General features: G+C 36.6%; 2 protein-coding genes across 2 annotated transcripts; both read left to right on the top strand.

Annotated features, from left to right (window-relative positions):
* The first annotated feature begins 362 nt into the window (after window positions 1-362).
* On the top strand, window positions 363-2,026 carry LOC149407173 (uncharacterized). The gene is made up of 2 exons (XM_089619024.1): window positions 363-927; window positions 2,019-2,026. Exons 1-2 carry the CDS (start codon window positions 363-365, stop codon window positions 2,024-2,026), a joined length of 573 nt encoding a protein of 190 aa, XP_089475150.1.
* Window positions 2,027-10,247: 8,221 nt separating this feature from the next.
* On the top strand, window positions 10,248-14,118 carry PIF4 (phytochrome interacting factor 4). The gene is made up of 9 exons (XM_089611709.1): window positions 10,248-10,567; window positions 11,197-11,277; window positions 11,372-11,852; window positions 11,944-12,042; window positions 12,136-12,201; window positions 12,308-12,373; window positions 12,454-12,720; window positions 13,081-13,228; window positions 13,740-14,118. Exons 2-9 carry the CDS (start codon window positions 11,204-11,206, stop codon window positions 13,742-13,744), a joined length of 1,206 nt encoding a protein of 401 aa, XP_089467835.1. The 5' UTR covers window positions 10,248-10,567; window positions 11,197-11,203; the 3' UTR covers window positions 13,745-14,118.
* The last annotated feature ends 1,962 nt before the right edge of the window (window positions 14,119-16,080 follow it).

Here is a 16,080-nt window from a genome sequence, read left to right as displayed (position 1 = left end):
CATACAGACCAGTTGATTTCCCAATTTGGGACATGTACGTGGACGGAGCGGCCAACGAAAAGGGGTCCGGGGTCGGGATTGCGCTATCCAGCCCAGAAGGAGACAAGGTAAAATTCGCTTTAAAATTCGATTTCAATGCTTCAAACAATGAAGCTGAGTACGAAGCTATGATACACGGGCTACAAATAGCAAAAGATTTAGAAATCAAAAAGCTCAAAGTATATTCGGATTCTCAGTTAATTGTTAATCAAATGAAACTTGAATTTCAGGCAAAAGGCGAAAAGATGTCGCTATATGCCGAGAAAGCCAGAAATCTGGCAAGCAAATTCGAACTTTGCGAAATCACCCAAGTTCCCAGAGCCATGAACGAAGAGGCCGATGCATTAGCGAAGCTTGCCACCCAAGGATCCGACTCGGAGTCAATCCCAGTCATCAAGATTGGGCAACCTAGCATTGAGCAAGCTCCCCATGTGCTTCAGGTCGACCAACGAAAGTCATGGAAAACTCCGATCAGGGAGTACTTGCAGCACGGAACTCTGCCCAAAGATAAAAATGAGGCTAGGAACTTGAAATTCAGAGTTGCTCGCTATTTCCTAGAAGGTCAAAATCTCTACAAAAGAGGATTTTCTCAGGCTCTCCTCAAATGTTTAGACGAAGACGAAGCTGAGTACACTCTCAAAGAAATCAATGAAGGGATATGCGGAAGTCACATCGGATGCGAAGCATTGGCGCAAAAAATCATCCGGCAAGGACTCTACTGGCCAACGCTAAAAGCCGACGCTCGGTATATGACACAAAAATGCGTCAAATGCCAGAAGTTCTCTAACATCCCGAGGCTTCCTCCTAATCCACTCATCTCCCTCTCATGCCCGATCCCATTCGCAGAATGGGGAATAGATTTGATCAAAGCTTTGCCAACAGGCCGAGGTGGATGCAGGTACGCGATTCTAGCCATCGACTATTTTTCAAAATGGGTTGAAGCCGAGCCCTTAAATAAAATAACAGCTCATGCAATTGAGAAATTTGTATGGAAAAATATTATCACTCGTTTTGGAATACCAGTCAAAATTGTATCTGACCACGGAACTCAGTTTGACTGCGATTCCTTCAAAAGTTTTTGTGAAAAATATGGCATTAACAAGGTTTTTTCTACTCCAGTAAGACCACAGTCCAACGGATTGGTGGAGGCCGTCAACAAAACAATAAAACACGGCCTAAAAACGAAGTTAGGCGACCAGAAGTCAGAGTGGGTGGATATGCTCCAAGAAGTCATCTGGTCATACAGAACCACCGAGCACTCCGCAACTGGCGAAACGCCTTTCTCCCTCGCATACGGTTCCGACGCGGCCATCCCGACCGACGTCATGATACCAACAGTGAGAAGAGAAAACTACTTGACAGAGGTAAACAACGACATTTTAAAAATTAGCCTAGACTTGCTAGAAGAAAAAAGGGAAAAAGCCAGATTAAGAAATCTCGCTAACCAACAAAAAGTTACTCGGTATTTCAACAGGAAAGTCCGACCAAGATTTTTCAAAGTCGGTGACAAAGTCCTCAGAAGAGTTTTTCTCCACACCAAAATCCACCAGGAAGGAGCCTTCAACGCAAACTGGGAGGGACCCTACATCATCCGAGAAGACTTCGGAAGCGGGGCATACCGACTACAACAGTTGAACGGTGATATGGAGAAAAACCCTTGGAATGCCGAGCACCTTCGCCGATTTTACGTTTAAGTTTTTTAATTTGTAGATATTCAAAAAGCGGCTTGGTCGCATGTATTGTGTTTGTAATTTCAAAAAGCGGCTTGGTCGCACGTACTTGTGATTTCCAGAAGTTATTTATCTTTCGTTTCTCTACTCGGTGTTTAATCGCATGGTTTTTATAAATTACGGCTAAATAAACTAGGCGGCATGATAATTAGCAAACAGTTGTTTAGAAAACTTAAAGGAAATATACTTAGTTATACTTTATTTTGCCAAAATTCAGAAATACTTTTTACTCTTTTTCGCCAAAGTCAGAAACATAGATAAATTAACATGGATTATAAATCCGACCAAGGATCAATTGTTCAAAACCCGAGCGGGTTAACAAAAAATTACATAATAAAATATCCGACCACGGATCAATTGTTCAAAACCCAAGAGGGTTAACAGAAATTAAAATGCAAAAGAAAAATAAAATTCTACTCCTGGTCGCCTCCATCCGCGTCATCACTAGCTCTTGATTCCGAATCCTCATCGAGATCCGTAGTATCCAGAGTAGGATTCTTCGGGCCGAGGATCCGAACGGCCTCGTTTATCCCAGCGGCAAAAAGGTCATCGCGCATGTTGCGATAATCCTCGGAAGCCTTGTACTCTTCCACCGCTGCTAAACGAGCAGCCTCAAGATCTGCTTGGAATTTTTGCGTGAGCTCCGTGAGCTCCGATCGGGTCTTCACCGTTTCGTCCCTGGCCGCATCCCTCTCCTTGAGAAAACGATCGTTCCGTTGTCTCAAAGATGTGAGCTTGGAGCCTAGTAATCCGACAAGGCCGACCACACCAACGAAAACCTGTGGTAATCAAAAGGTCAGTTACAAAATTTGTCAAGGAAAGAAAAGAGATACCGACTAGGTGAGTAAAAACGTACCGAAACCGCGGAGTCGGTGACCTGGTTAAGCCTCTCTAAAGGCTCAGACCCGAGAACCGCTTGGACCTTCTCGGCAGGAAGATGCTCGCGAAGGAAGGTAACGATCGGAGTCAGGTGGTCGGATGCAGAAGAAGTTTCGATCAGGCTTTTCACCGGAGAAGAACTCGGAAGTTCCGAAGCCTTTGAAGCAGACGCAGTCGCCCGCTTACTAGCAGCCGAAGTCTTGGAAGCCTTAGTACGTTTCGGGTTAGGAGGAACCTGTTCAGGAGCGGGTCTCTTCTTCGCCATCTGTGCAATCTCTGTTAAGAAACAAAAAGTAAGAACGAGAAAAGATTGGAACATATGCGATTTGATAAAAGACGAATAGAATGCTCACTCGAGTAGGAATAATAATAGTATTGATCGAGTAAGTCTGGGTCCGACAACACAAACGTCGACCGATCAGCCTCCGAAATGTCAAAGATCTCCGAGTGGAGTGGTCGCTCGTCCTCGGGATACTGTGGAAGGGACCCTGGAACCAAACATAAAATATATGAGGAAACCAGAACAACGAATCTGGTCCAGTTTATCAAATAAGAATGTTGAACCAGAGTCACACCCAGTTCCGAGAACGAAGCTCTTATGGAGCACCTTTCGTAAGAGGCGTTCCCTTCAACCCAAAAGAAGTAATCCTTCCAATTTTTCTGGCTGGAAGGAAGACGAGTAACCACCCTAGATTGGTCATCATGGGCCCGAGCATAATAATAACCATGTTGGCCGGGAGCCGACTTAAACGAATAATATTGCGAAAAATCTTGTAAAGTGACGGGCCGATCGTAAACTTTCGCCCATAGTACAGCCATACCAACAAAAATCTTATACACATTGGGGACGAGCTGAGTAGGAGAACAACCCAGGTCAGAAACGAACTGAGAAATAAGAGGATGCATCGGTAATCCTCCGATCACATTCAAGATAGCCTTGTTGAACGCTATCTTCCCGGCAGGAGGCTGATCGGCCCTCTCATTTTCTAAAGGCGCCGAGATGATAATTCCTTCTGCTATCTCAAATTCCTCCCTCAGTTCTTGTATATATTTTTCGGTAACCCGAGAAGTCCAAACCTTGGCCGAAAACTGGCCCTCTTTCCGTTCAAAAACCAAGGCCTCATCCTCTTCCTCCGGGAGATCAACCCCGAAAGTCCTCCCGCTCGGGCCTGGAGCATCGTGGGAATACTCGCGCGAAAAGGAAGGACTCATCGTCTCTCGGGACTCCGACTCGCTTCCCCTCCAAGAAGCAGACGAAGACGATATCTCCAGAACCATGGTCTCCCTACACGACAGGGAAGACGAATCAAAAACCTTTTCCTCGTTATCAACCCCCTCGGACTCAGGACTGGGATACACGCATGATTCATCAAAAGCCATTACGGGGCGGTCCCATCCGATCTCTGGGACATGATACCAAACGCGACTCCTGAGGAAAGGAAACGTGGACCCATCCGACAAGATAACACTATCGGGATCAGGCTCCGATCGTCGAACGACACGAGGGTCAAAACTCAGGTCAGGACGCGCAAGTCCTCCCATGTCCCTAAGGAAGTCAAAAACTATGATCCCTAAAGTCCGAAGGGTCCGAATACGAGAAGTAAAGGAAAACACAGATCACCGAATAACGATCTCAAAACAAAGAGATGTATCAGATTAATGATGAAGAAGCCTTACCCGCGAGTTTGAAGATCGAAAGATCCGAGCAAAAAACGAGAGAGCCGAGAGCACAGTCTGAATAGGCAGATCAAGCCGAGAACGCTCTGAGAGTAAAATTTAGAAGAAAACGTGGAATGAATCCAAAAACTTAGGAGAAGCCTTATATAAAGACCACGCGAACGGCTTGGATTAAGCTTGTCCAAGAAGCCAAGCAGATCCAACCGTCAAAAGCGAAACGACGTGATGATTCAATATCACCAAAGGTAAACGACGTCGTGCGATACCCTACAAAAAGATAAAAATGTAGAACGTTACTCGGATCATTCCGAGACGAACAAGCAAAGATGAATGCGGTAATCTGTTAAACCGAAATAGTTTCTTACCATTTTTGCTGAAAATACTAAGAAACTGGAGGGCTGCTGTTACGGGATAAAATAGTCAGACTCCGAGTAGGGTAGTCGGAACCCCGAGCAGAATGCAAAACCCAGCACCGAACTCAGGTAAAATAGACCTAAGAGTTAAACACTGAAAAGGAACGACCCGTTCATAAGTTAAGAACGAAACCTACCGATCAGAACTTCGGAGAGAAGAGAAGATCGTGGGCCAAAGACTAGTCAAACCAAAAGAAAACATTTTTCAAATGCTTAAACGCGCACCTTGACGGTTCAGAAATCGTGTAACCATCCACCTCAGCGAGAGGGAATCGACAGTTACCCAAAAAACCGTCTAGAACGTGGGATTGATCACCCCACGTTCCCCATAATAACCGTCAAAACCCACAACCACGAAGCTACACCAGATAAGTATAAATAGGAGCTCGCAGAGGACTTTAGGGGGAGATTACAGATTGATTGATACTTAGAACCTCTAGAAAACATTGCTCTCTTGTATTATATTCGTCTGTATAAAGAGAAAGTCTTACCTAAATCATCTCTGTACTCGGAGTCCTTGCACTCGGAGTCGGTGTATTTTCGTGAGATATTGTTATACTAATTTTACAGGTCAACAATAAGTAACTTTTATATATATATATATATATATATATATATATATATATATATATATATATATATATAAAAGTATAATAACGTATTACTTTATATAAAAAATAAAGTGATCATATATATATAAGTATATATATAACGTAAAACTTTAATAGACTGAGTATATATATATATAAGTAATTTTAATATATATATATATATATGTGTGTGTAAAGTATGTATATACATACATAACTTATTTATAATATATAACTTATATATATTGTATCCATAATTTGTATTTTAAAGAGTATTAAAATTCAAAAACACACCAAAACACACATAAAAACTACAACGTCAAAACTACCACATAACTAAATAATTCACTACTACTTTATTAAAAAAAAATATACTAACGTCACTCGAACACCAATATTTTAGCTTTTTAATTAAGCTTGAAAATTTGGGATTTCACACCTGCCTCATCCACACTTCATTTGGCGCTCATCCAATCCTCAACCAAACCTTGTGTCTCACTCTCATTCGGCACTCACACATGCCATATCCAACATCAGTCCGCACCTCGGTTGCTGCTTGTCTGTGCCCCGCGTATGATCCAACGTGATCAAAGGTCGCCTATGTTTGGTCTTTACTCGGTCCATTACGTGTTCAATGTCCATTTTACCCAGTACATTACTACAAAAATTGTATTTAGAAGCGATATGTCGCTTCTAATTAGAAGCGACAATTCGCTTTTAGAAGCGACATGTAACTTTTAAACTAGTCACCAAAATATTAAAAACGCAGTCTTTGAATATTGAAATTTGAGATTATAAGCGATAATTGTCGCTTCTAACTTTTATAGTTCGTACATCTAATTTTTGACAAAAATTCAAGAGATGTGTTGTGCCCCTTTTTAATTTGACCTGGGTTTTAGAAGCCATCGCTTCTAAAACCTAGATCAGACCCCGATTTATAAATTTTGTTTTCTTCTTCTTCTTGCTAATTCGATTTTAATTTTTTTTCCCACAAAATCTCTCTCTCTCCGATATTGCTCGTTCTTCCGCCTCCTCCAACTCCAGTGACTCTCATTTTCTTTAGGAAAATGTCAGTTCTCTCAACTTAGTGAAACTTTGCTAATCTCTCATATCACTCTCTCTCTCTCTCTAAAACTAAAACAAACTTATTTTCTCTACCTATAAAAACGAGATGAAAGCCTAAACCATATATATAGAGTTTTTTTTCAAGTGACGATGGGTCAAAATCCTCGACTAGGCAATGATTACAAGCTAGAGGATATAACCCTCGTTCAGATCATGTGCGGTCATAGAGCCCAACCCTAGATTAAGCCAAATGGGTTCTAACTATTGATTTAAAAATAACATATGGGCTAAAAAAAGAAGATGACTCTTGATTTAAGTCTTTATATGTATACTTGCCCAAAGATGAATGAGATCAAGGCCCATTCACGGGACCTTCCTTCCACAACCACGAGATGGGAAGTTCTCAACCCTCGTGACACCATCTCGCTAAGGCCTTAAGGAATTGAGGACAACTGAAAGGCTCAAATCACCTTAATTAATTAGCAAGCTTGACAATCACATGTTCACCTCAACAACTGCTCACCTTGGTGATTATGAACCAAGGATTACAAGCTAACGTTTTCACTCCATTGCTTTAAAAATCGTATACATACATTGCTTCAGTCAAGGCTTTTGTCGCTCCGATTCAACCTTTTCTAGGAGGATGATGTCCGACCCAATTTAGACCCCAACTTTGCTTGGCATCCTCGCAACCCTTTGTCTCACACGAACAAAGAATTGCGTTGTCATTCATTGGCTTACACCATCGACAAACATCCTCACTTTGCAAGGGATTGGATCGGCTTCTTTCTACCTTCCTTCAATCATTTTTTAGCCCAACGTCCACTTGCCTTTGCATGGTGCTACCCCATTTTGACCTTAGTGTGTCCTAGGTCATTGTTTGGTCCGACCCCAATAACTAAAGTACGAACAACATGACGTGGCGGTTGGTTGTTACAAGAAAACTAACTCCACCAAAATAAAGGCCGTCCCTTGCGATACACCACAATATCCTTATGAAACTAAGATCAACCCATATGACATGTTCATGCTATGCTCCTCGATACATTAACTTTTCTCTTTCTCAATTGAGTTGATATTATCCTTCTTATCATTGTGCTTAAGTACCGTAACCATTTTAATTTTTAATATTTATTTTACGACCCATGTAATTGCTTAAATTATCTTGTAATTCATGTTCGAATTTAAACCACGAAGGAGTTTTTTTTTTTTTTTAGATGAGTTTGATTTTTTATTTATTAGATCAGTTTGTTTATTTCTTAATGCGGTTCCTCTGATTCCATTAATAGGTTGATTTCAAGAGCGACGAAAGTCACATTTAGTTATCTTGAAAAAAAAAAAAAAAGTGTTAATGGAAGAGAATTCGATTGACTGATTGGGAACTAGATGGATCTTCCTATTATCCTCTTCCCAACCAATAAAGCATCCACAATTATTTATTGCTATTTGCTACTAATATGAACAGAGCTCTTTCAAGTTGAGATATGATTCCCTTTTCTTTTAGGAAGATTAAATGGTCCAAACGTGGTCCTTTATTAAATGGTTTTCATTTACTTGGCTTTCAATATTTTTGATCACTCTAAACTTCACATTATTCGAATCGAACCCCAAACCATTGTTCGACCCAAAAAAAAGACTAAATATATTGGTCATTCATATCTATGCGACCTAGTCTTAATGATACTAAAGCGATATCAATGCATGTCAATTGTCATGGACCATAATAGATAGTACCATGCACCGGTCTCTTTCTTTCTTTTAAAGGAATCATATATACCAATTCTCAATTCACATAATTGAACAATTATGCCCACTTTCTTTCTTCAAAACAATTATAACGTGGTTTGTTGAGTGAAAATTTGGAGTGGATACAATTTCATTGAAACATTTCCCAAAAACAAACGCAACAACAAAATCTTCGATTAAAAAAATAATAATTTGAATTTTCGTGAATTGCTCATTGAGTCATTGCTGAGTATGAGATAACATTTTTTTTATTATTTTATATTGTTTTTTTATTCACACATCGTAGATTAGAAATTAGCTGTCAAAGGCTTTGGTTCTGACTTCTGAGTTCTGACAGTGGTGGGCTTTGTTCTTGCAACCGTGGCACAATTCTCACACACTTTCGGATCCCACCCACTCTTGGATTCATCTTCTAGATTTTCTACAGAGTTTTCTATATTTATTTATTATGAAAAAAAGCCAGCTATCTCCGTACCCAAAAGGTCAAAATTATATAGTTATTACTTATTAGACACAAGCAATATATGATAATTAATATATTTTAAATTGAAAAAAAAATACAAAACTATATCAAAAAATATTTAGGTTTGAAAAAAATATATTTAAAATAAAAAACTTTTTTTTATCTTTCTAATAAAAAATCGGTACGAACACTACTTGTGTTTATGGTCCAATTTTTTTTTTTTTTTTTTTAAAGTCACGATATACTGTTCATAGTGTGTTCATAGTGTTTCTGAGGGAGGCTCTCCTCTCAATAATAATAATAATAATAATAATAATAATAATAATAATAATAATGTGAAATTGTAATTATTTTCCATCAAAGAAAAATGTTCATTTTCAGCAATAAATAACAACTCCGGATTTTTTTTATTTGATTGTTGTAGTAGTTAAATTTTTTCATTTTGTTTCTGGTATTTATTTGATGACTTTTTATGCATAATTATAATTCAAGTTTATATAAATACTAATAAATTTTCACTCATGATAAAGTTAGTGAAGAGATAGATAAACAGATAAAGTGAAATAGATAAACAGATAAAGTGACTTGTCTAGTTGTATAACTAATTCTAAATAACAAATGCTCTTTATAAAAGAAACGTTTGGTCAAATACAATCTTTTTTACCAAACATGTGCAATGATACACCTTATCAACATCAACTCAAACTCGTATGTTCTTATCATCATCAGACTAAAATCCTTTATTTATATTTATATATATATATGCGAAAATTGTGACATCTATATGACACCTTAATAATAATGTAGTATAAGAGTATATCCAACCCACTCTATAATAAAATGGAATTTCACAAAATAAAGTTGAATTTATTCCAATCCAACTTCATTTCTCATTCTATTATAGAGTGAGGGGAATATTAAAACTTCATAAATATAGTTTCATTATTTATTTTACTCCATTTTGGAGTGAAATTTTATTAACGTAAAATTATTTCAATTAAGTACAAATCAACCACAATACTTATTATAATTTTATATTTTGTGTGTAATTATATTAATTTATCACAAAATTACATATAAAGATATTTTAGTTTATTCTAATTTGATATAAATAATTAATCTCGATATGTGATAAAAAAAATTATTTAATTGCAAACTAAAAAATTAATAACATGGTACTAATATAGATAAAAAAAAACAGTATTTCTATATGATATTACTTTTTAAAATTTTGAATCAAATAACTTAATGTGGTATTTATTTTATTTTTTTAAAATATAAAATTATTGGATGCAAAGTATACAATATAAATAAATATGAGTTATAGTATAATAAATATAAAGATGTTTAAATTATAGAAATAATAAAGTTATGAAAAATATGATTTTTTGTGTTAAAAACTTAAAATAAAGTATTGAGTGGAGATGAAATACTACGTGATTTGATGCGATAGAAACTACATCAAGAAGTTTTTGGATAAAGACAATCGGTTTAAAATCCAGTGAGAAATAGTTAAAATGCTGTTTACAATTATGAATCTCCTGTGGGACTGACACGTGGAGTCCGTACCCGAAATGACCACGAGAACCGAAGCGTACAGTAGTTTTGTTAAGCAGCGAATCTTTGCTCTCCAAAGAGAGAGAGAGAGAGAAAGACCTTCGTGTGTGTGTGTGTGACTTCACTGTCTGTCGTAAATTGTGTGTGTGCGTGTTTAAGAGAAAAGACTTCTGGTATCTCTCTTGCCCAATTCTCAGTTTCTCTTTCTCTCTCTCACTCGCTCGATTGAAAGTCCTTTAAGTCGCACATACCACAAGAACAAAGAGCGGGATAGATTGTTTTTATTTTTATATTTATATGTATAAGAAGAGAAAAGAAATAAATTTATCATTTGCCGAGCAAGAACAACCCAGTTAGTTTGTTGTTCAACAAAAAAAGTAGTCGCAGATATTAGCTTCTTTTACTCAGGTATGTTTTTATCTTTGCCCTTTATGTACTTTGCACTTTTCGAATTCTACTTCTTCTCTGATCTTCTCTCTTAAATGGGTTTCACTTCACTTCAAAGTTCAAACTCAAAGATCAAAGCTTTTTGTTTGATTGTTTGTCATTTTCTCTTGCTCTCTTTTCCTTTTGATTTTCGTTAAACATACAACAAGTTGGAATTTTCTGTTCCTTTTCGAGTTCAGCATTTTTTTTTAATAAATTATCCGATGCCACAAAAAGATGACTGCTTGTTTACCTAATTATTTAAGAAAAAGAATCAAACTTTAAATAGACCTAATTCTTACGGGCTAATTTTTTTTTATTTATTTTTGGTTTTGTGACTGAACCTAGTTCCGTAATCGGTAAAGAAGCAGACTTATAATAATGGTCTGCTTCTCTTTCCAATAATAGTAAATTAGCATGTTTGACTAAACTAATCATTTTATGTTTCTGACTTAACCTCTTTTATTTAATTAAAACCTTAAGCTTATGATTAAGACAAACCCTCAAAGATACGATCAAAGGAACACGCTTTATCTAGTGATTTAATAATAATAATAATAATAATAATAATAATAAACTAATCCTTCTTTTTGCTTCTTATCATTTCCCAGCCGAGCAATGAACAATTACATGTCCGATTGGAATTTCGAGGCTGATCTTCCCGTAGCAGGCCAAAAGAACCCCTCATCAGGGTCTGTGTCACTCACAATTCCCAAAAATTTATTCCATTAAAAATTAATAAATAAATATAGATCACCATTGATATCGATTCGGACGAAATCACAGGGCGGACCATGATCTGGTTGAGCTGTTGTGGAGGAACGGACAAGTGGTTCTTCACAGCCAAACGCACAGAAAGCAAGGTCTGAATAATATCCCCATCGCCGAAGCTCCTCCGAGAGCTCAAGAAGAAGAGACGGCCTCGTGGATTCACTACCCGATCGAGGACTCCTTCGAGAAGGAGTTCTGCTCCAACTTCTTCTCCGAGCTCCCGTCCTGCGATCCGGCGAGGCCTCCGCCGCCGCCGCCGCCGGAGGTGGGGCTGAGCCACTGCGGGAGCAACCAGATCGCCGCCCGGCCGGGACCGCCGGCCCTGCCTCCGAGAGCTGCGCCGGAGCCGACGGCCACAAGCTCCTCCGGCGGATCCGGAAGCAGCTTCGGAAGGGCTTGCAAGCCCTGCACAACCACCACCACCACTAGCGGCAATACCAATAACAACAACAAAAGGAAGAACAGAGAAGCTGAGGAATTGGAGTGCCAAAGTGAGGTGATTGAAAAAAAAAAAAAAAAAAAAATTGGTATTTTGTTTTGGTGTTGATTCAAAGCAATGCGTTTTTTTTTTTTTTGGTGTCTGTCAGGCTATGGAGCTCGATTCCGCGGCTGGGAACAAGTCCTCGCAGAGGACCGGGAATTCGCGGAAGAGCCGCGCTGCCGAAGTTCATAATATGTCCGAAAGGGTATATTGATAAAGTCCATGAAATTTCTTACTTTTTTTTTTTTTACATTGGTGCACTTTAAATTTTGAAATTTATTTATTGGGGATGGTGTAGAGAAGGAGAGACCGGATTAAGGAGAAGATGAAGGCTTTGCAGGAGCTCATACCTCACAGCAACAAGGTTTCATCTCCTAATAAACTTGTTATCTACACTTTAAACAAAAAAAAAATACTTATTCTCCACACTAGTAATTAGTGTTTCCTTTCTTTCTTTCTTTCTTTTGTAGACAGACAAAGCATCAATGTTGGATGAGGCAATAGAGTACCTGAAGTCACTTCAGCTACAGCTTCAAGTAAGTTGAGTTTATTTTATTATTTTTTTTATTTTTGTTTAAAAATAGAAAAAGGTATTAAGAGTGGAATGAGTGGATAGGTAATGTGGATGGGGAGCGGGATGACACCGATGATGTTTCCGGGGATGCAGCACTACATGTCGCGGATGGGCATGGCAATGCACTTTCCGCCTCGGCCCCCGCCCCCGCCCATCACTGTGGCCCAATCAACGGACCAACTCCACCAAATCATGTGCCAAGCCCAAGCCCAAGCTTTTAACCCCCTCAACTACCCGATGCAAACCGCCTCTTTCCCCGACCAATACGCTCGTTTCATGGGGTTCCATCCCATGCAAACCGCTTCACAGGTTAGGCATTTTTATTTATTTCAATTAATTGAGTAATTAAGTCACCAAAATTTGTAGATTTGTTAAATAGTTAATTTTTTTTGTAAATTTTAAGTAAATAGTTATCATGATGATGTGTCATTTAGACGTTTTTAATTTTCTATTTATGTCTTTTGAGTCATAATTATTGACGAATATTTATATAATTTTTAATGTCTTTTCGGTTTTGTTGATAATAATCCGTGTCTATTTGCTTAAAAGTTATCAAATGTTGATTACATAGCAAAATTTGGATTTTTATATGAGTACATATCTAAAAAGTCATTTTTTTATGGCCTTTTATGATTTTGGAGTTATTGATTTTTTTTTTTTTTTGGACAGCCAATGAATATGCTCAGATTTAATCATCCTCAGGCGATGCAACACCAACAGCAACATCAAGGTCAATTAATGGCACAGCAAGGTATGAGCAATGGACCTTCAAATGGTGGAGCTACAATTGATGGGGGTTTGAGTGGCAAGAATATGGGTAAAGTCATTTTAACACCCCTTTTTTAGGATTAATAGCTTATAAATAAGCTTTTACAATTGATAAATGTGATTTGGGTAGGTTTTTTTTTAATTTTATTTATTTATATAAAGGCATATCACACGATGTACCAATTGGCTAGGAATAAGGGATCTCCAAGAGTTTTTCTTGCCTTATCTTTATCTTTGATTGATTCTCTCTCTCTCTCTCTTCTCTCTCTTGCCATAAGTGGTTTAATCTTTGGTTTTTGACATCATCTATGGAGACAAAACCAAGCCAATTATCCTTACGGCTTCACCATAGCAATCAGACAATTCTTTGTGTATTTTGAACAATGAACTTGTCATAATCCGGTCTCATATTTTAGGCTTTTTATTATTTTCGTGGATAATTTATTGTCCCTGTCTGATTCAAGTCCCCTGATGCTACAAATGTCATAATCACACGGCTCGGAAATGACCACATTTTATTTATTATATATATTCATTTCTATTTTTGCTGATGAATACAGGTTGATGATGGGACATGGGAGAGATTTCAAACTTATCCATTTCACAAGGACCCCACAACCACAAAGTCTATTCTAGCAAAGAGCACCTTTGCAATATGAGGTAAAAAAAAGTGACCACTATTGGTTGAGTATCTATTTAGGAGAATTGTTCTTGATTATTACACTCTAATTCACATATGTATATAAGGAGTTAGAATTTATACAATCTCTCTTGGGCATTGTAACTAGCTCTGTAAATCTATATGGTCTTTTTTTTTTTTTTGGGATCTAAATTCTTTGTTTCCACAAATCTTGAGAGGCAAAACAGCATTGTAACGATCCGATTGAATTTTTGTTCTCAGAAAATAAAAAATACATTAAAGAGAAGTTAATATTTCAATTTCTCTTCATTTATATTCCAAATTTGTATATGGTCCATGCTTGACAATAATGAAAAAAAAAAAAAAAAAAGTTATGGAGTGAAGTTAAACAAGTGAAATAGACGCAAGTACGTCTTAATTCGGTGGCTTACCAACCTGCCCACTAACCGTTTCAATGCTTTAAAGTATTATATATCTCAAGTCAATTACAAATTGCATGTGATCATTAGATTAAAGTCAACTTATTATATCACAACTTTCCTTAACGTGTACTTAACTCACTTTAGACTTTGTCAACATTTGCTCTACATTTTAGGTGTTAAATTTAGAGTTCAGGATCATGGCGAATTATGTGCATGTGCCAATGCTATTTCTCTAAATTTTCTTGAGTCAAGCTTCAATGACTTTTATGTCGGTGGTTTTGGACCCACAGAACAATCCAAAGAACGCTAATATTCCCAGCTTGCCAATTTTCCAATTAGGACAGCCTTCTATTTTTAAAACTAAAAAAAAATATTACAAAAGACGGTTGTCACACACAGCACGTACCAACCCATGAATGGAGATTATTTGGAGTTTCACATAAGCTATATTAATTAATAAGTGCGTGCATATGAGCAATCACAGTCAAGATTATTACAAAAGAATGTGTAAAAAAAACAGAGGATCAAAGTCTCTTTGAAATATTGGCAAGCATTCAACGTTTTTCGACGCTTCGACACTACTATCGAATTTTTTCACACTTTTATTTGATTCTTGAAATGAAATATCATACAGACTCATCTCTTGGCGGTAAAATAAGAGACGTAGGTTGGGCCTGGGTAATAGCTTTCGAACCCGTCTTTGGCCCAATACTGCGGACATGCACGTGTCGTGTTTAACTAAGGCCAGATGTCTAATGAGCTAGTAGTGTGCTCCACAAAACTCAAAAGTATATTCGTAAAAGAATGAAAGTTAGACTATTTATTTTATGTAAGAAAAAATTGTACAAAAATAGAACTTATTAATTAGTAAAATAGTTAAAGTTTCAACTTTTCAGAAAAATAGCTAAATTTATATTTTCAAAAAAAAAATTTACGATTAAAATTAAAAATTTTAATGATTATTATAAACAATCTAAGTAATTTATCACTTTTAAAACAATTAATTTTGGGGTAAAAAAAAAATTTTGAAACCAAATTACTGTACATTTTGATTATTTCACTAAATTAAAATAGTTCATCGCTTAATTCTCTCATGTCTTATTTTAGTTTGATCTATTTTCTTAGTTATTAAATAATTATGAAATTTTAATGTAAGGGTAAAAAAAAACTATATTCTAACTCTCTCTATGTTATATTTATTTTTTGTATGATAATTTTCCTTTTCGTGATTAGGTAAACATCAGAAGTATATAAGTTATAACATAATAAACGCATATAAATACACAAATATATATATATATAACACAACATTTACCCGTATTTTCTATAATAAAAAAAAAAAAAAAAAAAAAAAAAAAAAAAAAAAACTATAACACACAACATGTTCCTAGTAACTTAAGAAAGAAAAAAAAAATCGGCTAAATGGAAAGGGAAGGGAAAAGTGATAACTTTGGCCCAACTAAACCAATATGGGCTTTGAATTAAAAAAAAAAAAAGAAAAAAAAAAAAAAAAAAAAAAAAAAAGAAGAAGAAGATAAACCTATTGAACTATAGGGTAACAATATTTATCTCACCTTTTTTTTTTTTACAATCATTTACCTCGAATTTGTTAAGTTTTTTAAAATTTACCCTTTAGTCAACTTTTTTAACAGAAATAGACACATTTCAACCCATAAACGAATTTGAAATTGAGTTTACCAATATATCCCTAAATATATTGTTTTTAGGGCATTGTAGCAAAATAGCCACTTTGAAACTATAGATTTTGTTTTTAGCCTGTGTTTCATAACTTTTAGGGAAATAGCCAACGTGCTTAGGTGTCAATAATTAATAGACTAA

The sequence above is a fragment of the Urtica dioica genome, chromosome 1, assembly GCF_054948205.1.
Source record: "Urtica dioica subsp. dioica isolate 48M chromosome 1, U.dioica_male_clone48M_v1_H2, whole genome shotgun sequence".
NCBI lineage: Eukaryota > Viridiplantae > Streptophyta > Magnoliopsida > Rosales > Urticaceae > Urtica > Urtica dioica.
Note: the sequence above shows the minus strand (reverse complement) of the source record. Positions and strands in the feature narration are given on the sequence as shown.